At 41.4% G+C, this 20,431-nt stretch overlaps 1 protein-coding gene across 1 annotated transcript in view; it reads left to right on the forward strand.

The window, feature by feature from the left end:
• Positions 1 to 776: 776 nt before the first annotated feature.
• GPR176 (G protein-coupled receptor 176) overlaps positions 777 to 20,431 on the forward strand; it is a 41,966-nt gene continuing 22,311 nt past the window's right edge. Inside the window, exon 1 of the mRNA XM_009705735.1 lies at positions 777 to 1,005. Coding sequence (XP_009704037.1) covers positions 777 to 1,005 — 229 coding nt within the window. The remainder of the gene's footprint in view (positions 1,006 to 20,431) is intronic.

The following is a 20,431-nucleotide window of genomic DNA, read 5'->3' on the forward strand; positions in this document are numbered from 1 at the left end:
CGGAGGTTTTTGGTTTCATTGGAGGCTCGAGTGTCCCCCGCCTTGGGATTCAAAACCAAATTGATTTTGCCCGGGAAATAGCTGGAGTGCAGTGGAAACCATTGAGCAGTCATTTACTTCTCTGGACGCTGTGTAAGGGTCTTCTTGGCGTCCAGTGTTGTGCAGAGCAAGGAGGGACGCGGGACGGAGCCATGGCTCACCACAGGAGGAGTGGGCAGAAGGAAAGAAGAGAGCGCTAGGAGATGTGCCACGGGGAAAGAGATGTCTTTCCTCTGTCAGGGTTGTGAGGAAAGCTAACGCTGAGGCAGAGAGTGGAGTGAGGGGACAGAGCTTGTGATCCATCAACTTTTCCAAACCGGTTTTAGTGTATAGTAAGTCCGTGTGCATTCGAGCATGTACGCAGTGGGCAAGAGGTGACCTGGTGGGGCTGAGAAGATGAACCGTGGTGTGGACTGTAATTTCCTCGTTCACGTTTATTGCACTAAAACATGCTGTGGTATTGTGAAGCGAGAAATACGGGACAGCTAATTGGAAGGAGGAGGCTGCTTTATTTTCTGCTTGTCTTTACTGGCTCTTATGATTTACAAGGTAGAAACGTGAAAAGCCAGCCCTGCTTTCTGGGACACAGAAATGCGGTGAAGATGCCTCCGTGTGTCAGAGATGGGGCTTTATCCTCAGAAGCGCCTTTTTACCTGTGGGCCCCATTCAGTCATTAAAGGCAAAGGCTCAATAACCCGTGGTTATTAGGCGGCAGGCAGGAAGGCAGGAACTTCGCCATGGGGTACGACAAAAGCTGGATCTCAAGGAATGAAAGCGAGCATGCCCCGTACCAGGCTGTCACCAGAGCTCTGGAGATGAGGAACGCCTCGGCTGGGCAGATGGTGTGGCAGGGTGGGAACGGCAGCGAGGCTGGCGCCGCGGAGAGCGAGGGGCACGGCGAAGAGCAGACCTACAGGCATTTCACTACCACCGTGCAAATTGTCATCTTTGTAGGCTCTTTGCTGGGTAAGTGAGTGTTACCGGAGGTTGTTCTTGATGTGGTTTGTTTATGGTCAGGGACTGCAGACCAAACAGTAACTAGCATGATTTGCTGCCTTAGTGACTCTTCTTTTTGCATTTTAGGTCCTCAGGTGTATGATTTCGAGATCCTTGTGGGTTTTTGATGTAAAAAAGCTGTTACTATAAAATGTCTTTCATCACAGATGAGAACTGGTACATTATACATATGTATTACTTAGTAAACTTTTCTATCAGAATTTAAATGGGCAAAAATGAAATGAGTTGATTACACCCTTGTTTTCAACTGTAATGGGATCTTTTCATCATAGAAAAGAGTGTGTAGTGTTTTAAACAAGCTTTACTAAATTTCTGTTTCACACTGCACTAATTCTGTATTTGTGTCCTGCAGATTTTAGATTAATCCTTTGGAAGTACTTTATGCTGTAAATACGTATAACCATGTGCAATCTTGCCTACTTGTTATCCTTAATGTAGGAATCGTACACTTTAGATATGTGGTAGTAAACTAGTAATATATTGCCGTATAACTTTATGAGTATGTGTACATTTGCTTTCTAGGTGCTTATAGTATGTTGTTTTGTTAGGAATACATGTGTATTTCTTACAAAAAAAAAAAAAGGCAAAATAAGCTTTATGGTGAGTCAAGTTAACACTGTTCGGTAGATTAGTAAGCTGGATTTCAGTAAAATAGCACTACTATCCAGATCATTCAAAGCTGGTTGCTGAAAACGATGAGGCTTTTCACATAAGACTTGACTTAGAAAATCTCCAGCTCTCTTAGGAGAGTTCAGTAGGACTTTGCTGATGGTCATTGGCTCTTATTATCAAGGATTTGGTTTTGCTTGTCCTGATCTTGAGCAATGTTAAAATCCATGTCTGTGGTCGTGGTAGTTAATTCTAATATCAATTCTTCTTGTTAATATTTAATATCGATTAAATAATTTCTAAGAAGATAGTAAGCATAGTCTTGGAACAGCACTGAGCTCTGGGCTCAGCTAGCTTTAGACTTAACTGGTTATTGCTGTAAATCACTGAGTCTTTTGACCTCAATTATTCCTCTGTCCAGTGGGGGTAACCCTCATGGTTCTTGCTTTTTTTTTTCCTGTTTAGTGCATAGGTAGTGTGGGGAAGGGACTCTCTTTTTCTGTATATTGGATAATTCCTAGCACAAAATGATAGCCTGCAAATAGAGTCCTGAAAATAACAAGACTAGATGAGAAAAGTCAGAAGTTTAGTTCTTTATCTTTTGGGTTTTGAGCCTTAAGACTGTACATTTGGGTCACATGTCCAGACTTACTTTCATGAACATGGATCCTCCAATTTTATTTGAAGAAGAAAATAGACACTGTAATGTAATCATGCCTTCAGCAGCTAGGAGTTTTTAAAAAAACAACCAACAGAAGGATACTATAGCTATAAATTTTGCAGGACTGTAAGTGACAGTTTGGGACTCCTGCAGTTTGTTTTCGAGAGGTGGACTCTGTGAAAATATTTGGACCTATTACAAGGGGTTTATCTGCAGATTGGGCGGCTGGGAGGCTGGTGAAGCTTCCAGATCAGTAACTTCTCCAGTCTTATCAAAGAGCAAAAGAGGAGAGGAAATCATGGGGTTTTTTGAATATGAAAATACAGTAGTCCAATGACAAATGTTAGCAGCGGGCCTCGTGAATTTAGAGTGATGGAAACCAATTTTAACTATTTTTTTTGAAACTGCCTTCTTTTCTAGTTCCCCTGCTGCCCCAAAACATTATTTTAAGAACATTTATGACACACACTATTGTAACAGCTGACAACTTGAGGGTCTTTAAAAATGTCTTCCCATGTCATCCCTATGAATATATAGCTATTCCCTCTTTACTGAATGGAAGCAAAGCCACAAAGAAGCTGAAGCCCTGATCTGCAGGAGATCTCACGGTTTCAGTGCCTGCATGCTCAACCTCATATGTTACAGAAGTTTTGCTTGTGTACGTGCTGCACATTATCTCTGCATCAGCAGAGGAGAACAGCTTGATATTTACCTCACACTTATGCTTGCATTGCTTAGATAATGTCATTAATTAAATTGTCATCTTCATTTGTTCTCTGCCATGGTCCTTAGAGTGTGGGCGGCATCCAGCTCTTTTCTCCAGCAGGTGAGCCCTCCGTTGAGCTGCAGAATAGCAATTCTTTGTTCCAGTGAGCCTCAGGTTCCTCTTTACAGAGGGGAAACCCTTCAAGGGGAATTAGGTCTATCCTTCCCCTCAAGCATGAAATGAAACTCAGAGGTAGGATGTGTGGGTTTGAATCCTTTCTGGTTTGGGTGGATGTACAACTTGTACATCCCACAACGTCAATACATGCCCAAGACACGTTGCTATTGGGTAAAATAGCACTACCCTTTAAAAAGAAGAAATGATTTCTACTTCCAGCTTGAAGGGGTACAAACATACATGCCTTAGTCTTGATAATGAATGCTGGGGTCTGACATAAGCAGTAGTCTGCATCATGGAGAGATCTGGGTCCTGCAGGAGGGGAGAATCAGTGTCGGGGTTGTGAATTTGAGTTCCTGCTGTGCAGAAGAATGTGATAGTGGTAATCAGTTGTGAGAGAGAGATACACTATGTTTTTTTCCCTCTGTTTAAGACCCTTATTTGAGATCTGTGGGGAGACTACTAACAGTTGGAGAAATTCTGGTGCTAGTTTTTGCTGTGTTGTGAAAGGACAGTCCTATGGTGAGTGTTTCATGATACCTGCTGAGGGCAAGAAAGAGTCAAACTGTTCTTATTTATGGTTACTTTACAGTATATTGAAAGCATACCGTCAATTTATTTATTTATTTTAGGCAGCAATAACAATGATACTAGATTCTAGAACTTTTGTCTTTGAAAGAGATTATGTCATCACAAGCTTGCCAAAGCTTGAACCTGGATGTGACCTTAACACGTACATCAGAGGATCTGACTGGTAGAACAAAACACAAGTATCACGAAGAGGCTTGCTAATTGGCAGATTTTTTCCTATTTTTTTTTGTCCTAATTTGTAGTAAATTTTCATTGTTAAAATTTCTGATTTTGTAAAGAATTAGATTATTTGATGTTTGGAATGGACAAAACATAATTATTACTTTAAAAATCACTTATCATTTAGGGCAGTTGGAGATGAGAGTTCTTCTGATAACTTGGTCATGAGTTACTGGATTAATGAAGCTATAATGTGCTGAAATACAACAGTTTTGAATAGCTGTTCATGTGAGTTTGAGTCTGAAAAAACTTCCTACTGTTGCTCTTCCACTGCTTGTATGGAAGTTCTCGCTTAGCAGACTACCTATGATTTTAATATTCAAGGACTGAGGAATAAGATGGGGTAAATCTACATCTCTATAGTTTGAACCCAGCTGGTACTACCCGTGATGCAGTCCTTTGGCTGTAACCTACCACGAGGTTTCCACACAAGACAGGAGGCATCGGAGGGAGGAATTTGGCCAATTTTGTTATCCTGATCAGCAGCTCGGTTTGCTTATATGAAGGAAGGATTGGCAGTATATTCAAGATTTGCAAACCGTTTCTGTCTGTGATGCTTAGCTGAGTGCACGAACTGGGGAATTCATCTGGGGGGCTTTAAATGCCTTGCACATGTTGATGAACTTATTTACCAAATGCACAAGGTGAGATACCAGGTATGTATGAGACTAGAAGGCCTTGCTGACACTGTATTCCTGTGCAACTCCATGGCTGGTAATGGCAATTCTCATAGTAATGGCATTTCCTAGCCTGTAAGCTATCAACTCAGGGCAGGGCTAGAATGAAACAGTGAAAAAGCTTGCTCACCGGTGTTTCTTGTTCCACTGTTTGAACTGTGCTTGAATCAGGGAATGTGGCACATGTTACAGAAAAAAACCCAAGTGTGCTGAGCATCAGCAGAAGAGCTAGGAAAAGACCCATACCTCTCATTACTGCTTTCCTGATCCACACGTGTACTTGGTACTCCCTGAAACCAAGAGAGTGGGTATCTCAGGAACTCTGGAATGACAAGTGCATGTGTGGAGATGTGTTTCTGGTGTGAGGTCAGGTGAGTTGCACTCAGTAGTCTGCATAGGCTGTAGCTGTGCAGGTACAGTGTGATTAAATCTGTTGCTTCTAAGAAAAGTTACTACAGGAGAATAGAAGCCAAAATAATTATGCTGCTTCTGTCAACTCTCTCATATGAATGACTGGGTTTTGGACCCCTCAATTGCCCCTAATTGGCTTAGCAAAAGGAAAGCTAATGTGTTGAATTTCTGTGTGTAGTGCAGCAACTTTCATTACCTTAAATATGAGGGAAGGTGAAAGGCATCAATGGGAAGAACTAGCTGATTTTACTGGCCACTGGAATGGTGCAGATGAGAGCAGTGTGACATGAGATGCAATACATGCTGTCAGTACTGATTCCCTTTGGTTGACTTAATCCTATGTGGTAAAAGATGTCAAGAGATTCTAGCTCTGCATGTCCTGACTTGTTTTGAAAGGATGTAGAAGTTGTCAATGGAAGAACAAGAATGGTAGAGATTTGCTTTGAGATGAATTGCTTCACTTCCACTAATCCTGCACAGATCTATCTGCTCTGTGGTTCCCTGTGTGTTCTGCCTGACTTGGGATAGATGGGTTTTTTACTGCCTGGTAAGAACTGTAGGAACTGTTTTGGTTTGTCTGACCTGTGTTTCAGGCCAGTTCCCTCCACCTGCCACCAAATGGATGTGGCTAAGATGACGAAGTTGGGATTACTTATGGAAGTGAATGATGATTTCCAGTCACGGTAATACTGGCTAGGGTCCTTAGCTGGCAGATTCAAATGGCTACTACTGAAGGGATGGTGTTGTTCATGTGAAGTTGATAAAAGGAAGGATAAAATAAAATTTAGGTTTAGAACTACTGCCTCTTCAAATTACTACAGTTTTGAAGATGGAGACCATATTCTCCGTCCTCATGATTTTTTTGGGCATGTTACCCTGTTTTTCTCTAGGTTCTTGTTTCAGAGTCTTTCTCCCGAGTCTGCCCACTTCACAATGTTCTTCTGCCACCTATTGCCGTAGTAGCAGAGTGCCATCAGTGATACAAATTCATAACAAAAGCACAGGTTTTCATGCAGTTTCTAAAGTTGATCCTCTTTGAGTGGAAAGTACAGTTCTGCTTGGGATTTTTCTTTTTTCTTCTTCAAATCAAAAAAAGAGATTTGATGAGTTTTGCTGTTTGTGTAGGGATTTATTTGGAAGAGGACTGACAAGTTCCATTGGAATTGTAGAGAAGGAAAAATTGTAGTGTTCCCATGTCCATTGGAAGTTGGTTCCTCTTGCTGGAGGATAGTCAGGCTTCAGCTTTTGTATGATTTGTTGTGATCATAATGGTCAGCGTGTCCCAGGGCAATGCAGGCCACTGATGGTTGTACCCATGACCTCTGTCATTGTGCTAGCTTGCCTGTACCTTTGCGGTGTACAGGTAGGGCTTGTGCTCACGGGGCAAGGACAGGAACCAGAAAGTTCAGGAGCCTTTCAAAGGGAGACCGGTTTTTGTTGCCTGCTACTGCGGTGAAGAGAAGACTGTGAGTTGACAAGAGAAGACTGAGTTGACTGACTGACATCAACAGGTCAGGAAAGTGAGAATCTGCTGGCTTCTCTCATAATGACTAAGAGACTGGGAGCTGCATGTGACACTGTGTCTGCATTGGCTTTACAAATAAGAGGACCCTAAGGTAAAGAAATTTCCGTCCTTTGAGAAGCATGCTATGCAGCAATTCTGTTATATTACCCTAGGAAAGTGTTTCTTGGTTTTTGTTTTCCATTCTCCCCCCTCTGAGACCTGTGTAAACTGGGTGCATTCTAGGTTTTCTCTTGTTTATTCTCTCATTGTGAAGACCGTATAGCGAGATGGAGCTCATGCAGTCGTCTCACTCTTCCATGGGGTGTATCTCAGGCTGTTTGGGCTTCTAATGTAGAGAGCATGCTGTGAGGATTAACTACAGCATGGTAGGACTGCAACTAATCCTGTAGTATGTTTCAGTGATGCACAGCAGAGCAGCCAGGCTGCAAAGAGGGATCACCAATGCTGTTGGTGTTACTCGTCGCACACTCACAGTCAGAAGAAATAGAGGCTTCAGATCTTTCAGTCTGAGGTCAAAGGGGTAGAGCAAAGTTTATAGGTTGTTTTTCATTGGATTTAAGAATTTAAATTTGTAACCTGAAATTTATAGTATTTTTTAATTCAGATAATTTCTTCCCTTCAGCCCCTCCTCCTGCATGAAAAGCTCTAGTGTATTCTTGGCTGCTATTCAAAATGAATAAACAGTTTATGAGAAGTATTTGAACATGGTAACTGTGGAAAAAAATATTAGCTATTTGGTTTAGAAGAATATGGAGTTACTGCTTTTACTCTTGTGGCTGTCACTAGTTTGAAAAAGGATACATGTGGACAATAACTTTTAAATAGGTGGCAACTGATGAATGGCAAATTGAAGATGCTTTTTTTTTAAAAAAGCTTGGAATGACACAGGACTCCTTTTCAAAGCGAGTAAATTTTTAACAGCTTCCTTTTTATCAAAGAAGATTCTTGAGATCAGATTTGCAGTGAATATAGGAATACAGCAATATTGCTCTACAAAGGATATTTTTCTCTGGCCATTAGAGGTAATCAATCTGCAGAGACTAATTATTACTTTAGCACATCAACCAAACCTTTGACAGAAGGAAGAGGGAATATTCTGCGCTTTGGTGGGGAGAGGTCGCTGGAGGTGGCTGCAGCTGCTTTCAGTTGAGCGCAAGCAGTGGGAGGGGATCTTGGAAATGAGGAAGAGGCTCTCCGAAGAGCACTTGTAGCCAGCATGCACAGTGAGCTTAGCTTGAAAGGGAGATAAAATTGATAGGTGGAATGCAATGGACAATAGCGCCTTCTGTTATCCTCAGGAGAAGGGAAAGGAAGCCCAGAAATAACAGCTTTGAGTGAGATCAGGATATGGGCTCTGTCACTCTTAACATGGATTTTTCCACAATTGACTTATTTACGTACAAATTTACATGCCATTAACTGCAGTTGAATGGGGAAGCTTATATGAGTTGTGCTTTTACTGATTGTAGCATGGGTGTGGCTGAATGTTTGTGTCATGTTAGGCCTAGGTGAGATTATATCCCATTATCATGGTTTGTAGTTTCTATTCTTTTCATATTTCCCAGGTCTGAGAGTCTGCATGTGCTTCTGAGGTTATTTGAGTCTGTTCACAATTTTCATGTTAGCCATGTAGATAAAACTGCATGAATTTCTTCTTTAAAGGAATCGTTCTCTGCAGACATTGAGGAAAAAAATCCCACACTAGACAATTGATGAAAATTATAACATGAAAGAGATGTCCTCAGTGCCAGTGTCTACTCCCCAGACTGAGTATGCATCTTACAGTTAGTAAAAAATGCACAAAAAGTATCCCAAATATTCCCAAATCCAGGAAACTTTCCCGGACCTTGTAGATCAGTGCCTATTGGGTTTTGGGGAATGGGGTTATTTGTTATTTGCTCTTTTATCTTCCCAAAGCTGTCTTGTACAGAAGGAAATTTCACTGGAAAGGCTGAGGATGCTCTGATACAGTTTAAACTCTATTCTAGTGGTTATAGGACTTTTTTGAAAGCTGTGGGTTAGATTGGTTACCTCCTAGTTTCTAACCACACTGTGATGATATCAAAGGGAGGTGCATCAAAGTGCACTTTGAAACAAATACCAGATTTCCAAGTGAAAAGTGAACCCTGCTGCCTTTCCAGTCCTGCAGGACAAGAAGAGGCCAGGCTTCAGGCTCGCCCCCTTTCCTGAGGATTTCCCATCAGCTGTTTGGCTCCAGTCTCTCCCTGCCCTTGAAACTGATTTTCATCTCCCTGTCTTGACATTTGTACACAGAGATCTAAAATGAAATTGTTACAGCAGCTAATTTATCAAGGTATAGATCATAGATCCCTTCTGGAATGCAATCCTAAAGTAACTGGCAGTCTAGGTAGCGTGTTTGTAAAGGCAAATGTATACTAGCATAAGGAAAAAATATTTGTATCTTGGAATAGCTACCAGTGAAGTTTGCCACAGACATCTTCTATAAAGGATGAAGCAGGGAATCTTGCAGTAAAAAATACTGCAGGTATATGATTAAAGGCTAGACTGAGAGAATTTTTAAAGAACGAGGAGCATGTCTGCAATAGCTCCAGGAAAAATTTGTAGCCCCGCTCTCAAAAAGGGTAGAATCATCTGAGGAGGAAAAAAACCTCAGGTCTGGAGGTGGGAAGGATGATATTTTGTTGCTACTGGTGTTACTCTTAGAAAAATTGGAAATGTTTTGTATGAAATCTTCTAAACCAGGTGCTTTGCATAGATTAACTTTGTTGCTGATTAGCTGGAATAGTTAAAGTTTGGCAAAGCAAAAAGTGACTGAAAATCAAATCTAGGACAAAGCATCAGGCAAATGTAATTATATGAGTGGTAATATTTGCATGTAATAATAATTGCATAGTAATAACATACTACAGTATTGTAACATTATGGTAATAATTTTCCCCTGCATTTTTGTATGGGTGATTCCAAGCCTCAGGAATAATGGACCCTGCAGCAATAAGCCCAGTTCAGGTTGCACCCTTGATAAAGTCTGTGGAATAAGTATTATGCTTTTGCATTTTATGTGTTTTCAGGTGAACGACTAAGCAATTCTCTTTGGAAGAAAAATTGAGTTTAGGGATGAAGAGAGGTTGTGAGCGCCTCTGCAGTCCCCGTTGCTATGGAGACCTCTCTTCTTTCCCTGCTTCAGCAGCCGTGCCTTGTCTGGCTCTGGCTGAGGGGCTACTCAAATAGCACTGCCGTGTTTAAAAGGGAGGCATTGGGAAAATAGTGATTTACCCAGTCTGGAATTGTGTGAGATGTAATGATTTATACCTGAAATACAAGTGCCTGATACTCTGGGGATGCTAGAGCGTTCCCCAGACAAATGCCGAGGGGGTTAATCGATGTCTTTGAACATCGTCTGTCAAGAACGTTAAACTGATCCCTGTTTAGGGTGAAACTGATTGATACCAGTCATTTTACTGTCTGTAGTCCCCATTTGAATGCTTTAATGACAATTTTAATTCTTTTTTGACAGCTATGAACCGGAGCTGTTTAACTAAGTGACTGGATGTCATGTTTTGCTTTTCATTATGAGTTACATTTGGTCAAATGCCAGCTGGTGTATATATCACTGAGTGTTTTGAACTTCAGTGAAAGCTTAGATGTATCAAGATTTTGCGTTGGATATTATGACCAGTAAGTTAGCGTTGCAGGCATGAGCGAACCCAAGCACTTAGGAAGAATTTTAAATGGTGTTAGTTCTGTTACAGATCTCATTTATTGGCTTGCTGTTGAGCAGGCACCATGAGCACTTAAATGAGGTTTTTATTCCTTTCTGTTCTTCTGTAATAATTAATTTCTTATTTGTGTGGTGTTGGAAAAAGTACGTTTGCCACTTATTGGGAACATTTTTCAAGATCTAGGAAATTGTATACTTTTCTCCCACTCATCCCCAGAAAAGATGCTGGTAAGTGTTTAGGTGCTGCTGAATCCTATAGGCTGATAGAGGTGAGCCTGCTGCAGCTCCATGTCCTCGGGTCCAGCCATAGCAAAGCTGAGCACACATTCCCAAGAGGCACACATGCACACAATACACATGTACATATATGCACGAGCAGCCACACAGACACAGAAAGAAAATGCAGCACTCATGCAAACACAAGGAGTACCAATGGCCTCGTCCTCTTCCGCTCTCTGGCTGCTCAGGATGAAAGCCCATTAGTATAAAATGCATAAGCATATACATATATGCACATCAGTGTGGATGCCTCTGTAGTAGCTGGTCTTAGTCACTCAGTCTACCCAGTAGCTGGCCCAGGATCCTCTGGTCTCCCAGTTGCCTCACACACAGACACACAGATGTAGATGTGTCTCTCCAGTGGCTGGCCTGGATGTATGACCTTACCAGTAGCTGGCTTCCAAATCCCAAGGTCTCTCCAATAGCTGGCTTGGACCTTCTGGTCCTCCACTAACCAACTTTCAGAGCCCTCTTGTCCCTCTTGGTTATCTGTCCCAGATTTATGGCCACACCAATACTTGTCTTCTAAGCATCTTATCCTGCTTGCTGGGTAGTCTGGCTGCATGTTCAGTAGTGATGACACACTGACATGCACACCCACACAAATGTGCACTCTCTGATCTCTCCAGTTGTTGCCACTCCTCATGTGTGGGCCCTGATGTCTTGTGGTCTGCCTCCAGTTACTGCACGTGGACCTCTGTATGCACACAGACCCATGGAGCAGAGAGCCCCTCACCCATGGGAAGAGTTGGAAATGGGGTTTAATGAGAATATGGGATGGACTGTGCTGACCAGGTGCAGGACATGGCCCGACAAGCGTACTGACCAAATGCCAGTTTATAGATGGTTTTTATCCCCTTTTTCCTCTAGTCTTCTGCACTTGTTCCTTCCCAAAGCATGTTGAATTCTCCCTTTCCCCACCTTTGGTACCTAGCCTAAGCACCTCATAATAAGTTTCATACAATCCCAAAATGGTCTTCCCCTGCATCCCACAATGCCTCCTATACTGCTGGTCTAAACCCCCTCAGTCTGAGAGGAGACTGGAGAGCCTCTCCCACGGACTCACGGATGGGGACCACCCCAGGCCCGTGGGGCTGAGGCTTCTCTGTGACAGCCCGGGGAGGGGGTGGGGCAGGGGCTCCTTTCTCTGAGGAGGCTACTGGGGTTCCCACACCTGCTGTTGTGTCTCTCGGCTCCTTCGTCTTCATGGAGGTGAGCCTGTAATCGCATTTCCTAATATAAGCTACAAACTGCACTTCTTTCTGATAATTTGGGTACGATGAGGTGCTGAGATCATATGGTAGATTGTATGTGTACTAGTGGGAATATCAATGTGAAATGTTTTGCAGAGAAAAATGAAAGTGGATTTTATATACATCCTGTATATGTTTAAGGAAAAATTCCCAAATGATCAATATAATGTTTTGTTTTCCTGCTGTACTTTTGATCCATGCCCTGCACCTCCTCCCGGCCCATCACAGAATTTATAAATGACTCTGCATTCTTGGGTGCCCAGTATAGGTGGTCACTGGGGCAAAAGCTGAACTGGAAAGCCAAAGAATTTGGACTGCTCTGTGTTACGTTTCCTGTTCTTGCTCTCTCAATATCTAACACAGAAGGAGTTCTCAAAATGTTCTGAGTGGGCTAGGTACTGCTAGAAAGGTTGCAAATGGCAGAAATACCAGTGAAACAATTATTGTATTGTTCCTGTCTTTATTTCACTGCTGATTAAATGCTGTCCCTTTAGGAAGCACAGCCTCATGCTTTCCGAACAGTACTGCTACTTGTAAGCTTTTTTTTTTTTTTAATTTTAGCATACTTAAATTAGATTTAGCAGCTGGAAGCAGGGACAAGAACTAGTGCCTTGTAGTCAGCCAGCTTTCATAGAAACATTGCAACAAGGAGAATATCCTGGATTGGAAGGATGGCTGGATAGGAAATCGCCTATGGTATGACATTAGATCAGCCAGACAATGCACATTGCGGTTATGGTAGTAACAAAAGCAGTAGTGAAGCTGAAATGGTGATGGCAGGGAGAGCTCTAATGGTCTTGTTCTCTGCTTATGGTCTTTTGCTGTCATTGGGGATTGCTGGGAGATTGCTGTGGGCTGCTGCCTTTTAAAATGCTTTATTAGTTGTGATATTCAACACTGTAATTTACATTCTTCTCCATCATGAATAGTCTGGCTTACTTCCTGACAAATGTGGTCCTTCCTTCTGTTCTGCCACTTCTCTTGGGGGAAAAAAAAAGCCTGTAATTTTTTGGGGGACAGAGGCTCTGTTTTTAGCCTGCTTTTTTCTACCACCTTCGACTTACTCTCTTGTCTGTCAAAGCAATTCCATGCAAGAATTCAACAATTTCTTCCAGAAGACTGATAAAATACAAAGTGATCTTGCTTCTCGTGTAAGCTCTTGTATCTTTTTTCCATACCTTGTGTCACTTGGCTTGTGTTTAGGCTCCAGTGGGCCATACTTTTGTTGTGTACCTGTATTTCTTATGGCATAACTGGGTCATTTCTCTGATACTGTAGAATAAACAACAAAGTCAGTCATACAAGGGGCCAAAATACATTTTCTACTGCTATTGCCTGAATTAATTGGAAAAAGTGGAAAATACTGAGGTAGGATGGGTTTTGTTATTGTTTCAATTTAATACCTGTTGTTTTAGGGAGTATCTAGAACAGAGAGGGTAGTCTGATTTTTTTCTATTTGTTGTATTAGGCATTTTATTTCCCTTAGCCTTTTCAGAGGAGCATTAGCTACAACCCCTTTGGGACTGTGTCAGTCTGAATCAGGTGCTCCCTTATGCCTCTTGGCTTTCCCCAGCTTTCAGTTTAAATGTGTTCCTGCAATTTTCAGCCTGACTCCAGTTTGGTTAAGGTGCAGTCAGCCTTTTACAGGTCTGTCTTGTCCTGAAAGATACCCCATTTCTTAACGTATCTAAATCCCACTTCTCAGCATCACCATCTCATTCATGCACTGAGACTCCAGATCTCTGCCTGCCCTTAGCTTATAGAGCTCTTAATAAGTCTCTTAATGACTGGTTCTGAAGGTTTTGGGCTTCGGTATCCTGGTTGGTCACCTGAACTGAGCCTCCAGAACATCCCTCCGACACTCCCTGTGTCGTCAGTACTGATACAGGCTAACCATTGACCTTGTTCTTCCTTGTGAGCTATCTGAAATCCCAGGAGGTCCGCTCTCTTTGCACCTGACAGGCAAGTTACCCTGCAGTCCTTCCTCTCTGATGTGTCAAAGCCAGCTAGCTCTGTGCCTAGTAAAGCAACCTTCTGCCACTACTGCTTCCTCTCCTTGGAGTCCTTTCTACTGCAGGCACATCTAGTGTGCAAGAGGACACTCTTGCCCAGACGGATACTGTGCCTCCCTGAGACTTGCATCCCCGGCACGAGAGCTGCTGCAGTGGTGAGACTGCGCAGCAGTGTCCCTGCAGGCCTCATCTGGAGCCTTTTTATTTCTCTTAGCTGTTCCAGTTTAGCCATTTCCCACCTGAAGAGGATGCGGGCCAGGAACTCCTTGTACGTACACACAAACCACCCCGCCTGCCCCTGAACAAGTAGTCACACATGCTGCACTCCAGCCAGCAGCACTTTCTGTTCCTGGACTTGGACTGGCATGTTGAGCTTAACATGTTAGTTTTTGAAAAGTTTTGTTAGTTTAGCTTGTCTTTTGCCTCAGGGGTTAAGATTGTTGTCCTTCTACTGTACTGTACCCTTTCTAAGATGCTTAGCAGTGAAGTAAGATGTAGCCTATATGAGATAAACTGAGGAGTGAATCTGTGCACATGTGAGTAAGTGTGTGTGAAGAAGCAAGCTCATCTGTACATTTGCCAGTGCAGTCTTCCATCTTGGCTACCCCTGTTCACTATGCTCTTCTGGTTATTTAGCTTCTGCCTTTTGTCCTGTTGTTGCGTCTGCCCTGGGTACGCTCAGCCCCCTTGTCAGGATCAAGGGATCACCTTGCAGACCTCTTCTCATCCCAGCCTCTCACATCCTCCACAGCAGTCACTTGGTAAATACTCAGAGCAGCCTCAGCAAACTCCCACTTACCCCAAGAACATGACCACTGAAGGAAGCAGGCCAGCCCCGAACTCAACAATCTTGCTTGCCTTCCCACCGTTCCGGTCTTCCCTGGGCAAAACAGCTAAGCCACATGCCCTGCTTGATTGCCCTTTGTTTGCTATCTGTATTCCCACCACGGAGAGATAAGCATTCATTTGCTTTTGTTTGGAGTGCACACATACCCTGTGATGGCTGGATGTAGCATCCATCTGTTTTTTAGCAGATACATCTGTTATGTATCATGTCTCCATCTTGTGTAGGATAAGTCTGGGAAGCTACACATACCTGTACAGTAACACTGTGTATATGACTACCTATCATCAGGAAATTACAGTGGAATGTTGCAACATAACACTGGTCTTTAACATGTCCATTTTTTTTGGAGGACATGTTTTAAAAAATACCATTCTTTGCTCGCTTCACCCAAACATTGATGCGTTAATAGAAAAAGGGAACATTGCAAGGAACATCATGTACAGGTCAGCAGAATTACTATAATACTTACAGACAAAGCTGCAGAACTCAGTAGCGTATTACAGAATGTTCTTTTGCTTCACTCATAAAAATTTTTATCTATTATCCTTATTTTCGTCCAGTACAGTTCTCTAGTGTTCATGCTAGATTTAGCTAAGTTCAGTATTCTATGTGTGCAATTTAATTTGAAAAAAGAAATAAATTGCCACCACACTAAAAATTTTCTGAGTGTAACAAGCCTCTGTAATAGGACAGCAAAGATATCCTTTTGTTTTATTCAGTTTTTAAAACACAGTCAGCAGAAGAAAAGAATCTGGTTAAAGGAGATACTAAAACACCCATGCAATTGGCAAAGGCTGATACTGCATGATGTGGTACCAGCCTCTGGAGACTTATTTTGATTATTTTAAGCATTTAAGGAAGTAAAATTGCACTTCAGGTTCCAAAGGAGCTGAAAAACACTGAACTTCTCTTTGCATTCTGTTTCTTCAGTAATTTCTTAGAGCATAATGTGGAGAGATCCAAATAAATAGCTGTCTCAGGATACCTTATATTTGTTGGGGCTAATCCAGTGGTCAGAGGTGATCGTTTTGTGACCAAAAACACAGGTTACATGGTCAAAGACATTTCTATGTGATAGGGTCTAAAACAAATAATTTATATGTGGAAATGTCTATGAAGGGCACATACAGCCCTAGAGGCTCTGGTATCTATATATGTTGCTACTAAGTGGTCTTTTCTTCCTTTAATGTCATGTAGAGCGCTAACAAAGGTGATAGCTATTTGCATAGTAGTCTGTGAATAATGTTACCATTCCATGTATCTTAGCATCATTGATGAAGTGTTGTTAACGGTCTCTGCCCATACATTCTGCTGTTTTCAGAGAGCAGGTAACTTTGCAGTCCTGAGAATCTGATATCTGAGAGAGAATTTCTTTGATTTTTGTTTGAAGGGCTGGAGGGAGACCTGATTCAGGTCTGTCCCTAGGTGAATTAGGCTGCTTGCAGGCTGTCTGCAAGGCGTCCCTGTGGACTGGGAGACAAGCAGGCTTTGAGTCTGCTTCTGTCTTTGGTCAAGGCCATCTTCATATATTGTATGGTCATATCTATCCAATAATACTACTCTGGAAGAATGAGACCACTCCTTTTTTAAATTGTTGAAAACTGACTCTCTATGCTTTCTGTGCTGTATATCCAAGTCTAGTGCAAAAGTAGATTATGTCTGAAGCTGGTGTGGCAGCTTGGGGTGAGATGGCTGGCTTCTGTTGCTGCAGGGTAAAAAGAATGTGTAAACCCAAGCAGTAAGAATAGCCTGAACATGAACTAATTCTACACGTACCATACTGCAAGTAAATGTCTCTGTGCGGTCTGTGTTGGAGCATAAGGTGGCAAAAAGGCTACTGCATTTCCATATATTCTCAGTTGCTACCATAAAGTACAGCATGATCAATATAAGGTAGCAGCAGCATCTCTTTAAAGTATTTTTTTTGTTTAATTGTTTGCTTTTAAGGAATAGAATTTCTCAAATATCTTTGTTGTTTTATTTTAGACATGGACTTGATGTGCTTAGCTTTACCACTGACTTATCCAAGCATGCTAAAGAAGAACCTACTTTTGTTGTGCAACAAATGAAATGTGTTTATCTAGTCATCTTTCAAAGATGGGTTCTCTGGGACAGATAGCAAATTATCCCAAAAGGTCAGCCTTCCTGTTTAAAAAAAAAAAAAAAAGAAAAAGCAGTATCCATTTTTGTACACAATTTTGCTTTGCAAAGTAATAGTTGAGATTATTTACCTAATACATTATCTCTCATATCTAAGAGCAAAGCTTTTATCTGGTGTCTCTTCTTATTCAGGCAATATACTAACTAATTTATACGTTATCATTTGTAAGCTGTGTTTACACACAAACTTGCATTCATTTACATAAATCTGCTTTAAATGATCGCTCTTATTCAGTGTCAGCACCTCTATTCAGATTAAAATGAAATAAATGTCTTTTGCACCTGATAATGGAGTACCAGCCATCGTGTGCAGGGGTGATACTTGAATTGAACTACCTTACTCTGGGACAAGCATATTGGCATATTGTGCTGAGGTTTTTTGGTGCCTGGCCTTATTAAGTGACAGGTGCTTTAACCACTTAGTTTAATCTGATTGCACAATCATTTCTCTTAAACTTTGATACTTTCATCATTAAACTTGTTTAACATCTTTAATTTTACACACACAAGTGATTGCCACCAATGGAAAAAATCTCCCCTTCTTTCCCCTGCCTTCTCCAACCTCTTGTTTTGTCACCTTTAGTTTAACACTGGGAGGAAGAACAAGACTTTGTGAATATCAAAGTAGGTAATAGCTATTTAAAAATCTGATAAGCATCTCCCAATCTGATAAGCATCTCCTAATGTGTACTAAGCTTAACAATGAATGATGTGCAGCTCTTCCACCTGATGAGGTGTGCTCCAGGCAGAGCTGAATGTCCTAAGTGTGTGTGGGAAACGGGGCATTTGAGCCGGTCCTGATGAAAAGTTCTATTCTTACTAGGGAAGAGCATAGTGAAAGTCATCATCAGCCTCATCATCTTCACCATCATCACCTGCTGCACTGGCAAGGACACCAAGGGGAGGACATTTGTCTTGATACCCCATTGCTTCCCCTCCCTGTCACCATGGGGCGGAGTTTTTCCTATTTCCATTCTCTCTCTCTCTTTTGCTTTTTTAATATCTAAATTAACTTTGAAGCCCATGTATGCTGTCAGCTATGGACCTGATGAATAAATTTTTCTGCATTTAAGCCAGTGTCAACATCCTTTGGGCAATGAATGGAAAGTTCTCCGACGCCATGGAGTTTCTGAACCTATTTCTGGTCTTTCTCTAGACACTGGCCAGTCTTAGACTAGTCAAGACTATGTAATTTTGCTTTTTGCTGTAACAATTTACTTTGTGTCTATAATGCTTCTAATTTCTAGAGTGGTTTCCTTAGCTATGTCTTGAACTAATTTACCATTCTTTTCTTCTTCCCTGACATAATAATTTTAGTTGAATTTTAAACTCGAGATGAGCTTGTGTTGTGCATTATGGATCAATATTTGGAATTGTGCTTCCCCAGCATTTGGAAGCCTTCAACACATCTGCATAAGTCACTCTTCATTGTGTCTGAAGTTGTCTGAACAGCTTGTGATTTAGATTTCTAAAGTCCAAAGAGCGAAGGAAACAGTAAAAGAAGCTAGAGTACGTGAAGGTAATCGCAAAAGGAGCAATGGTTGTGATGTGTGTATATGTCCACACAGCTGAAATTATCAGAAATTATGAGTGAGTTTTGGCTGTCTGTCCTGAAAAGCCATACAGATGGATGTTCACCATCTCCTGAATGTCAGGCTTAGGGTGTCACCCAGCAGAATCATTATCTGCTCTTGCAAAATTGGTCTGTAAGTGACTTCCAAAGGTAACATGGCTACTTAGGGAACCCTGTGATCTCACCTCAGTCAGTACTCCTATTTCTGGTCTCTCAATCTAGACAGTGACCAGGCTGTACCTTTGGAAGCTCTAGAAATCGAATTTTCATATACTTTTGATTTTAAAAAAACAAACCTCACACAAAAAACCCCACTCTTCTATTTTGCTTCAGCTAAGTTATTTTTAAAATAAATTTCAATTTGCAAAATGATTCACTACATTGGAAGAGTCTTAATTAGAAAATCCCTGCTGGCTGTTGAGTGCTTTCGGTTATTCTGATTAATTGGATACTACCACTGCGTGGAATAATTCTACCACGACTTGGGGAGTCTTTTGAACAATTTGCTGCTGCTCAGGGCTTCCTGAAAGGTTGATTATAAACTAAGACCATCACAGGAGCATGCAATAAAAAAAACCATTCTGTGCTTTTTTGACTCTGACAGTTGCAAAGCCTGTAAAGCACTGGAATAAAGACTGTAGATATGGAGATGACTTACAGAAAATTACTTTGGTCTATGGAGAAGACAGCAATCAGACTGAAGAGTTTCCTCACATCTCCTTTTTCCTGTAACCTTTTGACTCTGTTTTGTTGCTAAACCTCCTGAGTGCAATCAGAGAGATTTTATTGAGAATTGTCTTTTTGGCATGGTAGATACTGCAACAGCAGCATGTAATAGCAGTCACAGATACTAGTAGTGTGTTAATAATTAGCAGGAAGTATTATAGACCAGTACTGCGGCAATACTTACCCAAGAAACAAACGCTAGAAAGTGCTATGTATATCAGTGAAGCAGTGGGGAACCTTGGTTTGATCTTAAGTATGAATGAGAGCTTTTGATTTGTTGTATTTAACTTACTTTCATGTTAGGAAACCAGCCATAGAGATAGCTACCCCAGCTGGAATACAGAGGGAGCTTCTCTGGTCAAAATAAAAAAAGAAGCTATGTACAGGTTAAGAGTAGGTCCTGTGTGAGATATTTGCCATCTTTCTAATGTCTCCCCTCAGCCTCCTTTTCTCCAGGCTAAATCAAGTTAGTTTATTTTCAGTGTCTTATCCTTAATTCACTTGAGTTAGCATGATTAGAACTAAGCCTCTCTTAACCCAATAAATATGGCAAGATTTTAGTTTGAAAGGTGCAGAGTGAAGAATATGAGAGATTTCCCCAATATATTTGATTTTGTATGTCCCCCTGTGGTTTTTAAATGTATTTTTGCTAAAGATCACAAAAATGTAAATCAGTTTTGTCCAGAAAAAGCAAAATAGAGGACTCCAGATGATCCTGCCACTGGTACCAAACCAAAAAAACCGGCAATTACACTGGAGTTTTACCTCCACCTACTCTGATTGCAGGCTGTGTGATATTGTGTGGAGTAAATGCAATGATAATCCAAATAGATAAAATTAAGTTTAAAGGCACATGAGTAAAGGTTTTTAGGTAAATACGCTGGAAAGTGCCTATGAAAATAGCTAAGTACTGTTATTCCATCCAAATCAACAGGTGAGCTGTGTACACACTACCCTGTTAATGCATTGTTTGACTCAATGGCAGCATCATTAGAGTCACAAAACTTAGCTTTGAAGATTACTTAGTATTCATGTTTGTCATAAACTGTGCTTTATTTTGCATTTTGTTTACCTGCATTTCAGTAAATGTAAGAAATATCCTACGAGGTTTGTGCTAAACCAGGTAGAAAAGACCTCTTGTAAATAATAACACGGATCAAAGAGTACTGAACAATCTCATGTCCAAGAGAGGTCTGTCGTCAGGCTGAAAGCTTCTCTTTCTCTTCCCCCCCCCCCCCCCACCCTTTCT

The sequence above is a fragment of the Cariama cristata genome, unplaced genomic scaffold, assembly GCF_000690535.1.
Source record: "Cariama cristata isolate BGI_N322 unplaced genomic scaffold, ASM69053v1 scaffold18758, whole genome shotgun sequence".
Taxonomy (NCBI): Eukaryota; Metazoa; Chordata; class Aves; order Cariamiformes; family Cariamidae; genus Cariama; species Cariama cristata.